Genomic DNA, 20,368 nt, shown 5'->3' on the forward strand with positions numbered 1-20,368 from the left:
TGGGGTTTGGGGACCCCTGCCTTAGTATCTATAATTTCCCCAGGGCTTTTTTTGAGCAGGAACACACAGGAACGCATTTCCTGCTGGCTTGGCATCAGGAGGTGTGGCTTAATATGCAAATGATTTCCTGCTGGGCTTTTTCTACAAAAAAAGCCCTGAAAATCATTATCTCAATAGTAGGATTTGTTAAAGTTTTTTAAGAATGGAAGGGCCCAGTGGACCAGAATAGAAATGGGAGAAGTTTCTGGAGCAAACCACCGCAAAACATAAACCTGTTTGCATTCAGCCAGTCATTCTTCTCAAGCTACAAAGCAATCATTTGGTATCTTTTTGTACTAATACATTTGCAAACATGCACAAAACATGCACAAAACAAAACAATAGCTTCAAATGCATAAAACAGAAATGTATATTAAAAACCTGTGAATTTTACCATGATTGTCAAAGTATGATAGAGGATATTTAAATAATGGGTTTGTTTACACTTGATATAAAAGTTTAAAACATGCAACACAAATTATTAAGGTATAAATGAAAACAATCCATTATATAATGCTGTACATTTGAGCCTAACTGGAACGGGCACCATGAAATGCATAACTCAGCGCAGCTGTAGATCCTTATGCTTATTTAGATCCTGAGTATGTATTTGCCTACAAAATACTTCCTTTAGTTTAGTGGATATAATGAAATAATGAAATACTATTCAAATGTTTATAAATGTAACAGGTAGAGCTACTTAATTTATAAATCTGCTTAACTGATGTGTAGCTTGCAGAATAAAAAGGCTTGATATACTTTCTTGTGTTCTTTGGGATCAAATTAAAGTGATATGGTTTTTCTGGAGAAATATGAATTGGAAATTTTTCCAATGGCCTAAATGAGCATGATCCAATTTTACAGTATTTATTTTTACTTATTTAGTAAACAAAATTTTAGAAGTACTGCATGTCAGTTTTAAGTCCCAGTAGCAACAAATACTTAACCGGAAATATTTTAAACTAGCATAAAAAAGAATTACAGATATTGCCTTGGGATATATTTCTACCCCAACATATCTAATGGGGAAATATTCTTATTGTCTGTGGTATCAAAGGTTTCACAGATTAAAGCATCCCGTGCCTAAAAACTTTTTTTTACATGAAGCAGAATGTTTCTTGGCATAGATTTAACCCACTCCTTTTCCATAATGAATGACTCACACCAATAGTTCCTTTATGCAACTATATTAAAAACCTGAAGCAGTTAGTTTCAACAGAATTTAGATAATGTACACTGGCACACCTCAGTTTAACTGTTGGTTTCCGTAGTATCGCTTGTTAGTACCACATCAGATTGATGATTACACAGGGTTGCCAAGTCCAATTCCAGAAATATCTGGGGACTTTGGGGGTGGAGCCAGGAGACACTGGGGTGGAGCCAGGAGACACTGGGGTGGAGCTAGGAGCAAGGGTGTGACAAGCACAATTGAACTCCAAAGGGAGTTCTGTCCATCACAATTAAAGGGACCTCACAACTTTTTAAATGCCTTTCTTCCCTCCACCATCCCCTTCTCTGATTTCACCTCAGAGGCGGAGCGGGCGACGCCGCTGCGCTGCTGCCGCCTCTTCTCCGCTTCACCGTAGCTGCTCCTCCGAGATGGGCTCAGCCTGAGCCCATCTTGGAGGAGCAGCTACGGAGAAAAGGCGGCAGCGCAGCAGCATCACCCGCTCCGCCTCTGAGGTGAAATCAGAGAAGGGGAGGGTGGAGGCAGACCAGGAGCGTGGCGAGCCGCGAGTCTGGGTCCTAGAGGTTCATGCTCCTGGCCTGCCTCCACCCTCCCCTTCTCTGATTTTACCTCAGAGGCGGAGCGGGCGATGCCGCTGCGCTGCTGCCGCCTCTTCTCCACTTCATCTTAGCTGCTCCTCCGAGATGGGCTCAGCCGCGCAGCAGCGTCGCCCGCTCCGACATGGGATGGCTCGCCACGCTCCTTGGCGCCATTTCTCCCCTCCCCCCGTTTCCATTTTTTTGGGGAGCGGGGGAAGAGGCTGGAAATCCTGGGGTCCCCCGCCAGGGCGGGAGGGTTGGGAAGCCTATGATTACAGAATCCACTCTGCAAGAAGAGAAAAGACATAAAAATAAGAATTACTAGCCTTGGTTAATTCATAACTTGATTTCTTAATTTTGTGTGTTATGTGCGTTTTGGGTTTTATTCCCCAATTCCACTCCATTTACAAATCAATAAAACATGTACTTTTTCACACAATTTTTAGGGATAATCCAACAGAAAAACATTAATTACAACTTGGAAACTGCCAGGCTTGCCTAATATCGTACAGGCAATGTCACCCACTCATTATTTTTAATTTTATGAACCAATGAATCTTAACCTATGGTATTTTTTCTGCAGAAGATTAAAGGTCTGGAAGACTTTCTGTCCCACATCTCTGAATTAAGTGAATCAATTTTTTAGTTTCCACAGTTGTTAGTGTAGGCTAGATACACACAGGTGAAAACATTTTACTTAAGATAATAAACCACATAGCATTATTGTCCCTTGGGGAAAGAAAGGTTTGGATGACTGGCATATATCAATAGTAGAGTGCCGAACATGAAATGCAGTAAAGCACACAATGAGAAATATTCAGCTGTGCCATAAAATAGATGCAGTCTGTAGTATATATGAATGTAGACTTAATCCTCTCTTGTGACTTGCAGTGTTAATCTTTGTAATTCTGCCAGGGGATTAAACTTGTTCCTAAAGCAGACAAGATCAGGTTCTTGAATTATGATCAAATAAGCTTTGTGTAAACATGAACTGATGGGCAGAACACAAGTTGTCATGTTATGCCCATTAAATTCTGATTTACATCTAAAGAAGGGAACCTGTTATTTTTTTCACAAGAAGACAAAGGTGGAGGGAGTGAACTCTTGCTTGAAATATATTTGAGACACTGTGTCCTTCTCCCTGAGGTCTCCTTTACTTTTTTGCCAGATTAAACAGGTGACCAATGTCTTGAGACTGCTTGTTGGAAACATTTATAAATACATCTGGAAGAGTACAAAAGGAATTCAGGGAAGTATTCTGTTAAATTATCTCTCTCACACACACTCATACACACGCACTCGTTACAAGTAGAAAAAACAAGCAATCATACAAACAAGTCTCCTTTTTTGTAGAATATACTTTTAGAGTTAGGACTTAGTAGAAGAAAGTGTTCGCTTTGGCCCCATTAATGCAAACCCCCTCTATCTGTTAAAAAAGCTGCATGTCTGATTATGGCATGTGAGATATGCACAAGGAAGCTGAATAGGGAAGTGCTGTCACTTCTAAGAGAAACTGTAAAAGGGACAGAACAAAGTTTGAGTCCAATGGTACCTTTAAGATCATCAAAGTTTAATTCTGGGTATAAGCTGCTGTGTGCATGCACATTAAGACCCTCTACAGTTACATATGGGTGGGGGAGTAGTTGCCAGGAAGGGCTACTTAGAGTCAAGATGCGTAAGTAACTAAGCAAGAAGTATAGCTCAGATTGAATTAAAACAGTTGGTAAGACCTGTGAATAGCAGCATACAGATAATAAAAGGGTTAACAAACAGATGTGAGAACTAGGTTTTAGTCCAGTGGCACTTTTAAGACCAGCAAAGTCTAATTGTGCATATGAGTTGATTGCATCTTTAAGACCAACTTTGTTTTATTCAGAACGTAAGCTTTCATGTGCATGCACACTTCTTAAGACAACGAATGAGGTACAGTAAGCAGAGTCACATATAGCTGGTTGGGTTTGGAATGCCAAGTGGTACAAAGTTAAAATCCAATAGCAGAATAGTGAAATTAACGAATTCAGAAAACCTTTGATCTGGGTTGCATTAGCGTGGGAAACCATAAAACAGTAACATGTCAGAATGTGAGAATGCCTGTTAATTCTATTGCTAATAAACCTGACTTCTTTTTGACCCAGGTTTATTAGCAATAGAATAATTAACAGGCATTCTCACAATCGGACATGTTACTGTTTTATGGCTTCCCACGCTAATGCAACCCAGATCAAAGGTTTTCTGAATTCGTTAATTTTACTATTGGATTTTAACTTTGTACCACTTGGCATTCCAAACCCCACCAGCTGTATGTGACTCTGCTTACTGTACCTCATTCCTCGTCTGAAGAAGCGTGCATGCATACAAAAGCTTACGTTCTGAATAAAACTAAGTTGGTCTTAAAAGTGCAATCAACTCCTATTTTGTTCTACTACCACAATTCAAATTATGAAATACATTCAATTAAAAAGGCCATATTAAATTGTTAAACGCTTTCTCTGTATCCAAAAATGAAAACTCTGCTTTCTTTCTCTTCTTGTTCACAAATTGGATTATAAATCATATATTTCATATATCTCTTCACCACAAATAATGTATGATCAGTGTGAATTAGATTTGGTATACATTTTCTTCATCTCTCTGCCAGTACTGTAGCAAAGATTTTTGTAATTTACATTCACCAGAGAAATAGGTTTATATGACTGCAGTAACATTGGGTCACTGCTTTCTTTATATATTATTATATATGCCTGTTGCCACATAAGAGGTATTATCTTTCCTTGTTTTATCTCATAACTTTTTGTAATGGTATCATTAGTTATCACATATGATTTTTACCATATCTGAAGATTGCCGTAGACTGAAGACACATTTTTAAATTTGAGTAGTGATCCCCTCTGATTTAACATTTGACATATAAGAATGTATTGAGGTGATTTCAGGTTCTATTACTAGGCTTCCCAAACCTCCCGCTCTGGCGGGAGACTTCTGGGTTCGCAGCCTCATCTCCCGCTCTTCAAAACTCTGGAAGCAGGGGTGGGGGTGGAGGGGGGGGAGAACATACCTTTAGGCTTCATGTTGTAGAGCTCCTGAGCCGTTTGCAAAATGTCTGCCCCTTTAAGGCTGGGCAGGAAGCAGAAAGGGCTTCTGAGAACGGCCCCTCCCTTTCTTTGCTTTCGTTTTCACAGGAAGTAGAGTTGTCCGGAGGAAGATCTGGCAAGTGTGTGTGTGTGTGAGAGGGAGGGGGCAGGGGATTCCCTAGTTTGGAGGCCTTCCCCTCCTTTAGAAAGCGTGGGGGGGAGGGAAATGTCTACTAGACACTCTATTATTCCCTATGGAGAACGATTCCCATAGGGAATAATAGGAAATTGGTCCGTGGGTATTGGGGGCTCTGGGGGGGCTATTTTTTGAGGTAGAGGCACCAAATTTTTAGTATAGCATCTAGTGCCTCTCCCCAAAATACCCCCCAAGTTTCAAAACGATTGGACCAGAGGGTCCAATTCTATGAGCTCCAAAATATGGTGCCCCTATCCTTAATTATTTCCTATGGAAGAAAGGCATTTTAAAAGGTGTGCTGTCTCTTTAAATGTGATGGCAAGAACTCCCTTGGAGTTCAATTATGCTTGTCACATCCTTGTTCCTGGCTCCACCCCCAAAGTCTCCTGGCTCCACCCCCAAAGTCCCCAGATTTTTCTTTAATTGGACTTGACAACCCTATCTATTACATAGAAGCAGTGGTCGTTTTGTAGAAAAATAGGTGGCAGAGCTCATTAGCATAACTAATTAGCATATGTTGCCCCCTCCTGCAAAAAACAACCTGATGAAAGAGAGAAGAGCCCCGGGCAAGTGAGGCCTGCTTGGGCTGGTTAGAGATCCAGCCAGCCCAAGCAGGCCTCCCTTGCCTGGGGGTCTCCTGGGCTGCCTCCCCCCAGTCAAAAGGCCAGCAAGCCACCTGCTGCCTAAAATCACATAAGTGGAGAAAGAGTGGTGTGGGTTTCTCCAGGGGTTAATGAGGGCTGCTGGGGGCGTGGCAAAGCCCCTGGTGGCTGGGTGGCTGCCCACTCTCCTAATCCAGGGACTGTTATGCAGCTGCTATTCAATGGACAAGGTAGGTGGGGAGGAAGAGGGGGAACCCTCAGAAAGATTCAGGAGCTGTGCTCCTGTGAGCTCTTGATGAATCTAAGGCCTGCATAGAAGTAATATTACGCTGAAAATTCTTTAGATATTTTTCTCTGAAGCTGCAAGACCTGATGAAGACTTAGGAAACAGGACCTTTGACCAGTCCCCCTTTTCTTGTTTTCTTCTCTACTCTGAGTTATATTCAGTTTATTTCTTCATTGAAATGATATACATGATATATGCTTTATAAAGTTTGTTTTCTTTGAGCTTTTGTAAATACTATATTGTTGCATCAAGAAAATAATTTCGAAAAATCATTTTGGTTTAACACAGTATATTATTTTGAATAGATCAATATCTATAGAAGTTTGAAATACATTGTTAGAAAATTAATAGAATGTAAATTATTGTAATCATAGAAAAATATATCTTTATCATTTTCACAGTGCTTTAGTAGTAGTTTTGCTTCTAAAATGGTAGCGGAGCACATTCTTTCTATATTGTTTATTTTTAAAAATTCTTCTTTTTTACACTTGCTTGCTACATAATCTTGTAATAAAAGAGCATCATTTAGTCTCCATCTTCCTCTTAGTTTTCTGTACCATTGCCAAACTACATCTATAGGATTATGGTTTGTTAATACATTCAGTTGAAATCTGCTTTGTCTAGATTTATTGTTAGGGTTTTTTATATCCAGCATATATCTATTATTGAATATTTGCTGTCTATTGGAGAAGAAAGTCTCTGCTCTTTGGGTGCTTGATCCTCCAGGCATCTTCTGGTTCTAGAATTCCCAAATATTGAAATATGTTTTGGGGTAATTTCCCACATTTAAAATTACTGAGTCTGTCCTTCTTTGGATCTAGGGCTCCATTCATGTCTTCAAAAACCATTATATCTTCATCTTAAAATTCTAGCATGGTTAGGGGAAAGTTCCTGGAAAAAATAACTTTAGTATTGTTTAGCACATAAACCATTGCTACACTTCACCTTTTGTAAGTCTCATTTTTAGTATTAGATATCTTCCTTCTAGGTCTTTTAATTCTTCTAATACTTCTAATTGTGGATTGTTTATATAAATGGCTACACCACTTTTGTTTTGAGCTGAAGCAAGATATACTTTACCTGTTTTTTAGCAATTGAAATGTATGTGAGTTTCTTGTAGGCATAATTTATCTGCATTCTGCTTTTTAAGTTGGTTAAAGGTTTTTGTAGATTTCGTGGGAGACTTCAGTTCATTAATATGTACTGAATTATTTTTAAATTTATCCATTTTGTCCTGAATTTGATGCCACTGCCATTTCTACTTCTGAGCTCTTAAGTAAATTTTGCTCTGAGATCCTTAAAGATTTCCCTTCAATTCCTCTATTTAGATCCTTTGCTTGCAATTCTTCAGCCATTACCTTGGCTTGTTATTCTGTTTCGATTATTTTCCTTCCTTTTGGTAAACATACCTCTATTGCAAAGGATATTTTCCAGTGGTATTTTATTTCTTTTACAAAATCTGTCTGTCAAAATCTTTCCTCTCCTTTAATACACTTGTTGGTAAATCCTGAAAGATCTGCACTTCTTTTTCTGCTACTATAAGTGGAGATTCTCTTTGCTTCTTTAATATTGCAGATTGTGTTTTCTTTTGACTAAAATGAACCAATATATCTCAGGGCACTTATTCTTAAATGCAAATCTTTAATTTAGCTCACAAAAGCTCTCTTCAAAATTTGGCTTTTCAAAGGTTATGATATCTTCATTGGGCTTGTAAAACTTCAGTTCTACTTTCTGAATCCTGCTGTTTTGTCTTTCTAAGTATATTTAATTGTGGTTTTGTTTCTCTTTAATTTTTACAATGTCTTCTGTTTGCTCTTGTCATTTTACATTAATTTCTGACAGTCCAACCAATAATTCTTGACACACTTCTTGGATATTATTCTGGGTTCTTACCTCAGATTTTTGAAAGTTTCTCGGGATATTCTAAATGTTCTTTTGGGTTCTTTCCTCAGATTCTTCAATATTTCTCTATTCTTCATTGTTCATTGTTTCCTGAAATTTTTGCATTTGATGCATCAATGTTTGTGATACATTTTCCACCAGTTCTTTATATGGTCTTCATCTGGTTTTTTTACTTTCCTTTTGTCTTATTGAAGTTTTCCAGCTGTCATTATTCCTTTTGCTTTTCTCTTACTAAAAACATTATACAAATTTTCCATATACTTTTTTTTCTATGCAAGTTGGCAAATATACTTTTTTCTAAGCAAATATAGGAATTTACAACTATCATATTTTATATTTTTAAATAATCAAGACTACAGTATATATCTGTTAAAATAAAAATTGATGTTATGTTAAGCCTTTGTGTAGGGAATTATTCATGCAAATAATAAACATTTTAAGTAGGAATAGATGAGATGAGGGATGTAGCTTATTTCCTTATTATTTAACAAACATAGTTACTTATGTCCAGTGTTCCCTCTAAGTTGAGTTAGTATGACCCAGCTCACAGGTTTTTGGCCTCTGGCTCACACATTTTTGTCATAGCTCAGGAAAAATGGCCCCAGAGCAAACTAATTTATGTAGTAGCCCACAACGTTAATGCCAGTAGCTCATAAAGTAGAAGTTTTACTCACAAGACTCCACAGCTTAGAGGGAGTATTGGTTATGTCATCAACAGAACAGTTTATAATCTATTAAAATTTGGTTTTAGTACGAAAGGGAAGGGAGGAGAAAGATAATAAGATAAAAGCGAGTAGGAAGGGAGGGGGAAAGAGAGAAAAATGGGGAAACAAACAGCAAACAAAGAAAAAATCAAATGAGAAAAAATGAAAAGAAAAAAGTGGGGTTTGTATTATGTATTAAATATTATAAACAATTATATTGGGGGAGAAAAAAAGATGAAAAGCCATAAGGGGGGAAGAAAGGAAGACAATTTTATTTGATTTATTGCCTCTTTAAAGTCTATATAAGTCTGTTATAATTCACCTAAAAAAGGCAAAGGAATGAAAAAGTAGATGGGGGGGGGGGACTTGCCCAGCAACTGTGCTTTTGTTTCCCTGTGTGCTGATTCATCTGTGGCTCCCAGCATCAAAAGAAGAAATATTGTAAAAAATTAGTCTGGAGTCAAAAGTCTTCTCATTATTTTAATTTGCTGGGGAGTATCAAGAATAGTACTCTAGTAGGTAATGTATCTTTCCATTAGGCCATCTAATTAGTGAATCTGCCAATCTTTGCCAGTCTGTATGTTGCACTTTTATTGCTACATCACAGCACAGCTGAGCACTGACCTTTTAATAGAAATACTTTTCTTCAAAGGAAAAAAAGGAGGAAGGAAAAGAAATGGCCGATTGTATAATCCATAAAAAGGATATTCTACAAGTATAAACAATAATAAAAAGTTCCTCCGAGGTGAAAATTCAGATTGCAGCTAGATCAGGCCTCCCTGTCTGAATCAAGCTTTGTTTTATGCTAGAGCTTTCTTGAGGGGATATGTTAATTAAGCACAGTTCAATAGTTTATCTATTCCCCTTAGAATAATTTCATAAATCTCTTGTTGGTTCTTTGCAATTTGTAATCAGTAAATTTTCAAAAACTCTCCTGCTGATAAGATGCAATGGTACTGGCAGTCAGAGCGGGTTTTTGAGGTCTAGCCAAAAGGTTGCAGACAGGGCTGGCTCTAGGGCGCATGGTGCCCCAGGCAGCCTTGCTGCCCGCCACCCCCCTGCGCTGCGCCCCTCTGCGGCGCCTCCCCCTCTCTTCCAATTTTAATGCCCGGGTGAAGCACAGTGAAGTGCCACATTCCTGGGGCTCTTTCAAGGCCCCCGCCCACCTATCAGCTGATTGGCAGGTAAAGCAGTGCGGAGTCTGGCTTCTCCTATGCTGGCCTTCTGCATGCTCATCAGGATCAGCGCTGGGGCAGCGGTGGCAGGAATGATGACAAGCCTCTGAAAAAGCAGCCGCTGCCTCCTCCCCACTTCCTTCCCATGCTCCTCCTTCCTGCCACCGCTGCTCCAGTGCTGATCCTGGTGAGCACACAAAGGCCGGCATAGGAGCCGCTGGCTTACGCGCTGCTTTACCCACCAATCAGCTGATTAGCGGGGAGGCGGCCTTGAAAGATCCCCAGGAGTGCAGCTCTTCACTGCGCTTCACCCAGGCTTTAAAAATGGGAGGGAGGGAGGAGGAGGCAAAAAGGAATTTGGCGAGGGCCAATTTTGGTGCCCCTGCCGGTGCCCTAGGCAAACGCCTAGTTTGCCTAATGGGCAAGCCGGCTCTGGTCGCAGATTTGTAAAAAGAGATGGGAAAAGAACTGAAATAAATGGGAGGGTGAGTGCCACTTACTCTCCATTATCTTAGTGTTATCTGTAGCCAAGTGTAGCCTGGATGAATCAGGCCCCCTCTGTGGATTCACCTGTCAGTTGGATCACCCTCACAGAGGAAGAGGTGGGGATAGAGGAATAAATTATCTCTATCCTCAGTGAGATAAGTCTGAAGCCTTTAGAAATGCTTCTGTTCGAGCCGCCATTTTCCTGGAAGTCATTAGTCTCATATTTTTAAAACGGTGCTTTTTTAATGCATAGTTTTTCTCAAGCAACTTTTTGTTCCATGTTAATTTGTCTGCAGGGATGTGCAATCCTCGTAATTACAGTGACACACCTCCAACTTCCAAGAGTACTGTTGAAGAACTGCATGAGCCAATCCCTTCCCTCTTTCGGGCACTAACAGAAGGTGACACTCAGTTGAACTGGAACATTGTTTCCTTCCCTGTTACAGAAGAATTATCGCATCATGAAAACTTAGTTTCATTTCTAGAAACAGTGAACCATCCCCAACATCAAAATGTCTCTGTTCCAAACAACAACGTCCACATATCATACTCCAATGACAAAGGTAATGGTATTGAAGTTATATTTGTGAATTTATGCCTTTGTGATTTACATGTAGGTTTTTAAAAAGTGTTTTTGGGATATATAGCCTAGATAGTGTGGCAAATAGGGAAACCAAAATCAACAAAAAGGAGATAGAAACTATACCAAAAAGAAGGATTTAACTGTTTTGTTATTACAAGTGGGATAAGTTTGTTTTTAACATGTCAGAAGCTAATAAGCACATTTGGAAAAATCATTTCCCTTACGTTGAATTTGGCATGAAAGGAAGTACCACTGGACAAAATGGGACATACTCAGAATCCTACTCAGGTCTGTTCAGTGGGACTTAAGATGGCGCTATCAGTTTCCTTTAGTACTTTGTAATCTATTGTGCTATGATCGAAGGCCTCCCTTGAAAGACAACACTGATGCCAGGAAAGGGGGGAGATCACTTTGATCTTTGGTTTATCCTGTATTATCTGGGAGTTCAATGTGTTTTAATTACTGAACTATACATTTCAGATTATTTATAGTGTTTAATTTTATAGGATCAGGCAACAAATTATATGGAACATTTCTCCCATGCAATTCGTATTCTTACAAAATCTAAATTTTCACTCTCCCTTAACTGGAATTTTTTCCAACGTAAAAAAAAATTGGAAATTACATCTTCTTTATAAAATAAGCTCTATGCTGTATTTTGTGTCCACTAATTAAAATGTTAATTATTCTTTGTGTTGCTCTCAGTCTGTTAGTCCTTTTATGTCATTAATAAACTGAATCCTAATTGCTTCAGACACATTCCATTTTATACCAATGTTGAACTTTGACCTAGTTATGTTTCTCAGCAAGCGTACTCTTCATTAAATGAAACTCAGAAGTTGGGCTTTTCTAGTTTCCTTTGGATAAGGTAACTAAATTAATTCCAGATACTCAAATGCATGTTCAGAAATGTTTTATGTCTGCATGGTATTACCTAAATACTCTCTGGCAGGGAGAGACAGAAAGGAAGCCAAGGCATTTCCAACTTTACAATGGCATTTCCTTCATGTCTTTCTCCCCTGTGGAGAGCCTTTTAGGATACTGGTATGAGGTTGCTAGGACTTAAACAAAGCCCTGGATGCCTGGAGCCTTGAACAGACTCCTCAGCATCCTGAAGCAATCTTATACCTTCTGTCTTTGCCCTTATTCAGCCAGAGCAGAGACAGTCAACTGAAGGACCAGGGATAGTATCAGGTCTTTAGCGTGACTTTGCCTAGGCTTTGAAATGAGCAAGACTTGGAGCATATATAGAAAAATGTAGACAAGACACAATGCTGTGATACAAGAAGCCAAACTGTAGATGGTGCACAATAATTATACTGCTGCACAGTCTTTGAGGCAGTGGGGTGGAGCCACAAAGGCGATTCTCTGAATTCACTGTGTGGTGAAAACAACTGAGTTGTAATGTTGTTGTTTGAATGACCTATGGTTAACCTTTGCTCAGTAAACTAAAGGCTGTTTCCCACTTTCTTCATTTAGAACGCATGTGTACAGTGGTTTACTTTGATGACTGCATGTCAGTACATCAGTGCAAAATCTCTTGCGAATCTATGGGTGCATCGAAATACCGATGGTTTCATAATGCCTGCTGCGAATGTATTGGACCAGAGTGTATCGACTATGGCAGTAAAACTGTAAGATGCATGAACTGCATGTTTTGAAGCAGAAAGGTTGACTCAAAATATGGACACTAAAGTTTTTATAGTGAAACAGATTGGATTTATTAGTATTGTTTGATAATGTAATAGCAAGCACAGCAACTAGAGAAGATGTATACAATTTTAAGCATTTAAATCTCCCCCACACACCAAAAATCATATAAACAGTATTACTTAGTAAATGTTTAAATTTGTTCTTCATGTTGATTGGATAATCATCTTTATGCTTATGATTTACTGTTTTGCTTTGATCTGAATGTATTGACTAATTTGCATATTGTAACAACTTGTTGATTAGAGGTTCACAAAGCGTCAAAGAAACTGCAACCAGCTCTTAAGTGAATTTCTCTAATTATTTAGACTTATCACATTTTGAAATGTTCAGATTTGTACTGACATGTAGCTTATTGCTACAGACCTCATGGATTACTGTTATGAAACATGCTAAAGAACTTTACAACTAAAGAAAACCAGATATTGCTCTTGATTGCAAGGAGGAAAGAAAACTGACACTGCATTTGGTGTCAAGTTTCCCCTCTACTTATAAATGTCCTTCTCTGTATAAAACAAATTTAATAAGTTTAATTATATTCACTTTGTAGTATCTTTTTTCCTTGCTTTTCATTCTAGGCTACAGTGGGATTTTTTTGAACCAAAAAGAGAACATACATTTACTGGGAATTAAATTGTGAGTCACAGAGAATTTAGAAGCTTCTGATGTATAAGAAGCAGAAATAGGTTCCAAGTTCAAATATATGTATGGCTTATTAAATAAATGGTTGGTGCTGTCAGGCTGACGACCTCAACCACGGGATTGGTCAGGGGGACTTCTACTACTACCAAATGGTTAAATACGTTGTCATATCTCACAGCACCAATTGTTTTTCAAAGGAGGTCAACTCATGTACTGGTGTGTGTGTAGTCCATACTGCTAAGTAGAACTGCATCTTCTAAGTCCATTGAAATCAGTGGACTTAGAAGAGTACAACTCTACTTAGGATGGCACTTTAACTATGTAATTTGGCTACACTTGCAATGTCATCCAAAGCTATGACTAAATTGAGACTCTTGTTCTAGGAGTACATTAGCTAAAAGGAAAGAATGACAGTTCTAATTAAATAATTTCAAAATGCTGCCCTAAATTTTACAATTATCTCATGTACTTAATAGGTTATTATTATTTACAGTAAACTAAGAGAATTAGATTATCTGGAATGTGAAGCCCTGTGATATTGTCACTTTAGGGCTCTTATGAAGACCAAAGACGGGATTTCCAAAGGTAGATTGAAAAGGTACAGTTCATTAGAGGAAGAAGTTATGCTTGACATTTTGGAATGGTTATATTTCAACTGCTTTACAAATAAATAATCAGCAACCTATTCTATTCTTTTTTTGGCTCTCTTCACTAAGAAAAATAGGAAAATATCTTTGGGCACAGTTCAGTGACATACTTATCTTTCAATTGTATATTTTAATGCCTGTGATGATTTTACACCCTTATAGTGCTACCCTAAACAAGTTTATTCAGTGATAAATTTCACTGGGACTTACTTTCCAGTAAGTGTGTTTAGGATTGTAGTAGAATCGTTTTCTTTGTGAGAAAGAAGGCTATCAATAATTTCTTTTTTGGTTCTTTCTTTTTACTGCTTGAAAGAAAGAGAAGTAAACTAGTTATGAAATTTGGTACATTGGCAATACAGTAATGCATCATTTTAAGATGGCAAACTCATTCAACAAAACTCATCTGGTAGCTTTGCAGCTACCAAAATATTTGTACAAGGATATTTCTCCTTTACATTATTTTATACTAGTGGTCTCTGCTTCAGAATCTGCTACCATAGATCATGCTAATAACATAAAGAACAGTACACCAGAGGTTAAGATTTGAGAATTTTTTTTAAAAAATCTTGAAATATTCATTATTCATAATACTGCCTAGGGATCCTGTACTGTGAGCTCCATGTATATAATAGTTCAATGATCTACAGCAATATTAAATATATTTTCTTAGACCATATGTTTACCATAAGGTATTTTAATAAAAAACATACTACATAGCTGTGTGGTTTTCTTGTATTCTGTTTCACTTCAGTTATTGGTAATTCAGATTCACTAATTGTCTCTTTGCTTCTAAGAGAATTTATTAGTAAAACAAAGAAAGCCTCCAAAGCCTCACTTTTATCAAACCCTTTCGGTTGGATTCCATTTTAATTTAGGGTTGCCAGGTCCAACTAAGGAAATATCTGAGGACTTTGGGGATGGAGACAGAAGACTTTTCCATTCCAAATAAATAAATAAATACAGCAGTGCAGTTCACCTGAATACAGTCTTCATTTCCTCCTCTTTTTTGTTCCTCAGCAGCTGTTAAATAAAAGTGAACACACACGTGCGTGAAAGGAAAACGAACACACACACACACACACACACTCTCATAAGGCAGCCAAAATAAACAGTTTGCATGCCCACACTTTTGTGATCTTCCTGGGGCAATGGTATAGATAGCTTTACTCACCAGAGTTGCTGAATGTAACAACCTGCATATTTCAACCAACTTAAGGAGGCACAGGTCTATCGGGTGGAGTTTTCCTCTATCCCATAATCAGACTTTAGTTAACTCTTTACTATTCCAAACAGCTTCTGAAAGGAATGAAAAACGAACAGAGGGAATGGGCTCTCTGGCTTCCTCTCTCTCTCCTGCCCCCCTGCAGCTTCAGTCTGAGATTTAAAGGCACACACAAGCAGAAGCAGTTTGCAAGCTTCTAACCCTGTCTGAGATCTAAATGCACACTGTGGCTGTTGGGCAGGACTTCCCCCCACCAACCACTTGGCTGGTGGTGGGAAAGAGCCTGCAAAACCAGGGGATTCCCTGCCTGGACCTGGGGACTGTAGCAACCCAAAGAGTAATGTGGAAAAGAGAAGGTCAGCATCCATGAAAAAACCAGCCTCAAGTATGAAAAGTATACAGAATTTATCACAAGTAATAAGGTATTTAAACACAAGTGAATAAGTCACACCCAACCCAAGGTCCTTTCATATAAGTCTGAAATCCTCGTTCTTTGAAGTGGTGGTCCGGGGTGTCTCTACACCGGCTACTGTTGAAAGAAGTTTGGGGAGCGTTGGACTCTTTCTTCACAGCTCGTCTATCACTCCGGACCACCACTTCAAAGAACGAGGATTTGGGACTTATATGAAAGGACCTGGGTTGGGTGTGACTTATTCACTTGTGTTTAAATACTTTATTACTTGTGATAAATTTTGTATACTTTTCATACTTGAGGCTGGTTTTTTTGTGGATGGTGTGTGCTGTGGACCTGGAGACTGTGCTGTGGACCTGGAGACTGGCAAGCCTAAAAATAGTGCATTTAGGAAATACCTCCTAACCCACAGGACACCACCATTCCCTCCCCCAAACTATTCCTGTGGGGTCCCCTATGAGCAACATTTTGGGAATAATGCTGTAGGAGGGGAGGATTAGTGAAAATTACTCCTCTTCTTTACATACACACACAGAAATCTTATGTGAGATCCACCCTTTATGTGGGTACACTGTATTTTCATATACTTTAGGCGGCATCAAAAACAGAGTACTGACATATTAAGAAGGAAGCTAGTTTGACCATATCTTCTACTTGTAGTGTTTTTTTTAAAAAGGTCTATGTGATGGACTGCACTTTTTAAGAGGCTTAGGAGTGCTGTACATACGACTACAGGACTGTGAAGTGTTAATTCTTTACAGTCCTGTAGTTGAGTGACAGGCTGCTCAGAGCAATCTGATTAGACAGCATCAGCTGAACAGACACAGTTTGGAGAGAACTGGATGCTGAGGAGAGTGAATCAGATTTGTGCCTTGACTAGGTCTGCCGAGTTCCCACCGGGGGCAGAGGATCCCCTGGTTTGGCAGGCCCCAACCCACCAGCAGGGAGGATGCTGCCAGGATTACAGAATTCTTAAAGCCAATAAAAGCTGATCAACTACTTAAAGCCCTGAGGCTGACTTTTCCTACAGCCCAGTTTAAACCAGGCTGCAGGAGAAGGGAGGCCAGCCAGGATCTTTTGTGCCATCAGGACCAATGTGCTCTGTGTGGCACAACAGCTCCTAAGCTTGCTTCTCCTGCAGCCCAGTTTAAACTGGACTTCAGGAGAACCTAGCCCAGCCAGGATCTTCTGCAGTCTGGTTTAAAACAGTGAGAAACCAGCCCTACGCCAAGCCAGCAGGAAGTCTGCTCCTTACCGGCACAGCTGATCCTTGGACTGGAAGCCTGACAAACAACAGAGAGGTGGGGGAAGAAGAAGATATTGGATTTATATCCCGCCCTCCACTCCGAAGAGTCTCAGAGCGGCTCACAATCTCCTTTACCTTCCTCCCCCACAACAGACACCCTGTGAGGTGGGTGGGGCTGGAGAGGGCTCTCACAGCAGCTGCCCTTTCAAGGAAAACCTCTGCCAGAGCTATGGCTGACCCAAGGCCATGCTAGCAGGTGCAAGTGGAGGAGTGGGGAATCAAACCTGGTTCTCCCAGATAAGAGTCCGCACACTTAACCACTACACCAAACTGGCTCTCCATCTGCTTCAACTCTCTGCTGTTTTCAGATCTGCCCAGTAATCCCCAAATATATCCAGGATTTTTTTGAAATTTTTTCCAGTTTTCTCAAGAAAATCCAGATACATTTGGAATACCAAAATCTACCTGAAAAATACCAGTAAGTCAGCTGGCCAATGGGGGAAGCCCTGCCCCCACAGCCACCATGTGCCTTTCTACTTCAGAATGCCAGAAGCTAAGAAAGGCTTGCTTTTTAGACAGTGTGTCTGTGCCTTTAAATCTGTAGGACCCATGCTGATGAGGGGCGGAGTGAGCTGGCGGAACAACATGGCTGCTCCCAGTTAGCTGTGAAGCTGTAAGAAAAGAAGGGAAGGCAGATCAGACCCTCCATTTGTTTTACAATCCTTTCAGAAGTTGTTTGCCTAGTAAAGGATAAACTAGAACAGGAGTCCCAAACATGTAGTTTGGGGGCCGAATCAGGCCCCCGAGCAACTGACTGTCATCTGCTTTCTTCTCCCTATATCTTGCTTTTTTCTGCATAACAGCTTGCTTTGCAAGGCTTGCTCAATTGCACAGGAGCTACAGAGCTAAACCTCAATTTTCTCCATTGGCTGAGGCTCCTTCCCCTCCTGGCCCCTTGGGGAAGGAAGGAAAGAGCCAGAGCTTCCTTTGCCCAGTTCCCTGGATCCCATGGGAAAGATACAAAGAAAACATCTTTAAGACCAATGAGTGCTAACGTTTTAAGCATGTTCTAATTTTTAAAATATATATATATTTGTGTTTGTCTGTGTTCTTTATAAAGTTTATATCTCTGCTACCTAAATAGGTACACACATGTCCCGGCCCGACATGGCCCAGCCTTACAAGGTCTCATTTATGTCCTATCCGGCCCTCATAACAAATGAGTTTGACACCCTGAACTAGAACCTTTGTTTTCCCTGTGTTAGTCTGAAGAACTTGGAACATTAGCTACTCATGAACAGTGTTGCCTTTAAGCTGAGTTAGTGTGAGCTAGCTCACAATTTTTTAGCCTCTAGCTCACACATTTTTGTCTTAACTCAGGAAAAATGGCCCAAGAGCAAACTAATTTAAACTAACTTTAATGCCAGTAGCTCACAAAGTAGAATTTTCCACAGAGGGAACATTGCTCATGAGTAAACTGCCCCAGTGAGACCACACAAGTGTGGGATTGAAAACTGTTTATTTTGGCTGTGCTCTCTCTGTCTGTGTGTATGTGTGAGAGAGAGAGAGAGAGGGGGAGGGAGGGAGGGAGAGAGAGAGTACACTGGACATTCAGCTGTTTAGGGATTAGGAAATGAAGACTGTATTCAGGGGAACTGCTTTGCTGTATTTTTACTTATTTATTTTAGGGAATGTGAAAGTCTCCTGGCTCCACCCCCAAAGTCCCCAGATATTTTTCTGAGTTAGACTTGGCCACCCTACCATAAATTCCCTTGTCAGTCTTTGGAAGCAGTTTCAAGCATGACTTTTTAAAGGAACACACACACTCCAAAAGCAGCCAAAATAAACAATTTGCAAGCCCACACTTTCATGTGATCTCACTGGGGTAATTTACTCACTGGGAGCTGCTGAATACAATCTGCTGTATTTCAACCAGCTTCAAACACAGGAACACAAACAAAGCACAGCCTAGGGGGTGGAGTTTCCCTCCCTCTCATAATCAGGTTCTAGCTAACTCTTTATTATTCATTTTGCTGTAAAAATTACTTCTGAAGCAAATCCAAAACAAACAGAGGGACTGTGCTGGTTTCTCTGCCTTTCTCACAGACTAATTCACAGCCATGTGGCTCTGCCTGCTTGCCCCGCACCTCTGCAATTCTTCTCGACTGATTTAAAGATACATTAGACATTTGGAAACAAAGAGTTGCAAGTGTCTCTGAACCCTGCCAAGATTTAAAAGCACATGAAGGCTGTTGGGGGGGCTTCCCCCCAATGGCTAGCTGACTGCTGGTGGGAAGGAACCTGCAAAACCCGGGGATCCCCTTCCTGGACCTGGGAATGGCAAGCTTAGGCTGTGGGTCCAACTATAACAACTGAAAACTGGTTTAGTGTTGTGAGAATGAACTAATAATGAAAGGGAAGGAGATTAATTCTGAAGTAACCAGATTCAGATTACCAGAGTCTTAAAAGAAAGACTGATGTCAGCATATTAAATTTCACAAGAAACTGGTGTAGCAAGAGCTCTTCCCTATTTGCCTGGATCAGAAATTTTAGAAGCTTTGCTGTTTACTGGATAGCTTCTACTGTGCTTCCTAGGAGTGTAAAAACTGCTTGAGTATAACCCAAGAATGGATCCGAATAATAGAAAAATATAATTTGTAGAGTAACAATTGCTAGCTATTATGAAGCAGAAATATTAAAAGTACACAACATAAAACCTGCATGGAATTCCTGGAATACCAATTCCAGACTCAGGAAGCAGTATGGGACTTATACAATTGAACATAAGAACATAAGAGAAGCCATGTTGGATCAGGCCAATGGCCCATCCAGTCCAACACTCTGTGTCACACAGTGGCCAATATATGTGTGCGTGTGTGTATACACACACACACATACATATAGCCACTGATGGACCTCTGCTCCATATTTTTATCCAATCCTCTCTTAAAACTGGCTATGCTTGTAGCTGCCACCACCTCCTGTGGCAGTGAATGTTACATGTTAATCACACTTTGGGTGAAGAAGTACTTCCTTTTATCTGTTTTAACCTGACTGCTCAGCAATTTCATTGAATGCCCACAAGTTCTTGTATGGTGAGAAAGGGAGAAAAGTACTTCTTTCTCTACTTTCTCCATCCCATGCATTATCTTGTAAACCTCTATCATGTCACCCCGCAATCGATGTTTCTCCAAGCTAAAGAGCCCCAAGCGTTTTAACCTTTCTTCATAGGAAAAGTGTTCCAAACTTTTAATCATTCTAGTTGCCCTTTTCTGGACTTTTTCCAATGCTATAATATCCTTTTTGAGGTGTGGTGACCAGAATTGTACACAGTATTCCAAATGAGACTAAACCATCGATTTATACAGGGGCATTATGATAATGGCTGATTTGTTTTCAATTCCCTTCCTAATAATTCCCAGCATGGCATTGGCCTTTTTTATTGCAATCGCACACTGTCTCGACATTTTCAGTGAGTTATCTACCACGACCCCAAGATCTCTCTCTTGGTCAGTCTCTGCCAGTTCATAACCCATCAACTTGTATTTGTAGCTGGGATTCTTGGCCCCAATGTGCATTACTTTGCACTTGGCTACATTGAACCTCATCTGCCACATTGACGCCCACTCACCCAGCCTCAACAGATCCCTTTGGAGTGCCTCACAATCCTCTCTGGTT

At 39.9% G+C, this 20,368-nt stretch overlaps 1 protein-coding gene across 2 annotated transcripts in view; it reads left to right on the top strand.

The window, feature by feature from the left end:
• The window catches only part of TWSG1 (twisted gastrulation BMP signaling modulator 1), a 37,931-nt gene extending 23,405 nt beyond the window's left edge, over positions 1-14,526 (top strand). For both annotated transcript variants that reach the window (XM_060244007.1, XM_060244008.1), the window contains exons 4-5: positions 10,525-10,791; positions 12,291-14,526. In XM_060244007.1, coding sequence (XP_060099990.1) covers positions 10,525-10,791; positions 12,291-12,472 — 449 coding nt within the window. In that variant the 3' untranslated portion in view covers positions 12,473-14,526. The remainder of the gene's footprint in view (positions 1-10,524; positions 10,792-12,290) is intronic.
• Positions 14,527-20,368: the final 5,842 nt, after the last annotated feature.

This window comes from Heteronotia binoei, chromosome 7 (genome assembly GCF_032191835.1).
Source record: "Heteronotia binoei isolate CCM8104 ecotype False Entrance Well chromosome 7, APGP_CSIRO_Hbin_v1, whole genome shotgun sequence".
NCBI lineage: Eukaryota > Metazoa > Chordata > Lepidosauria > Squamata > Gekkonidae > Heteronotia > Heteronotia binoei.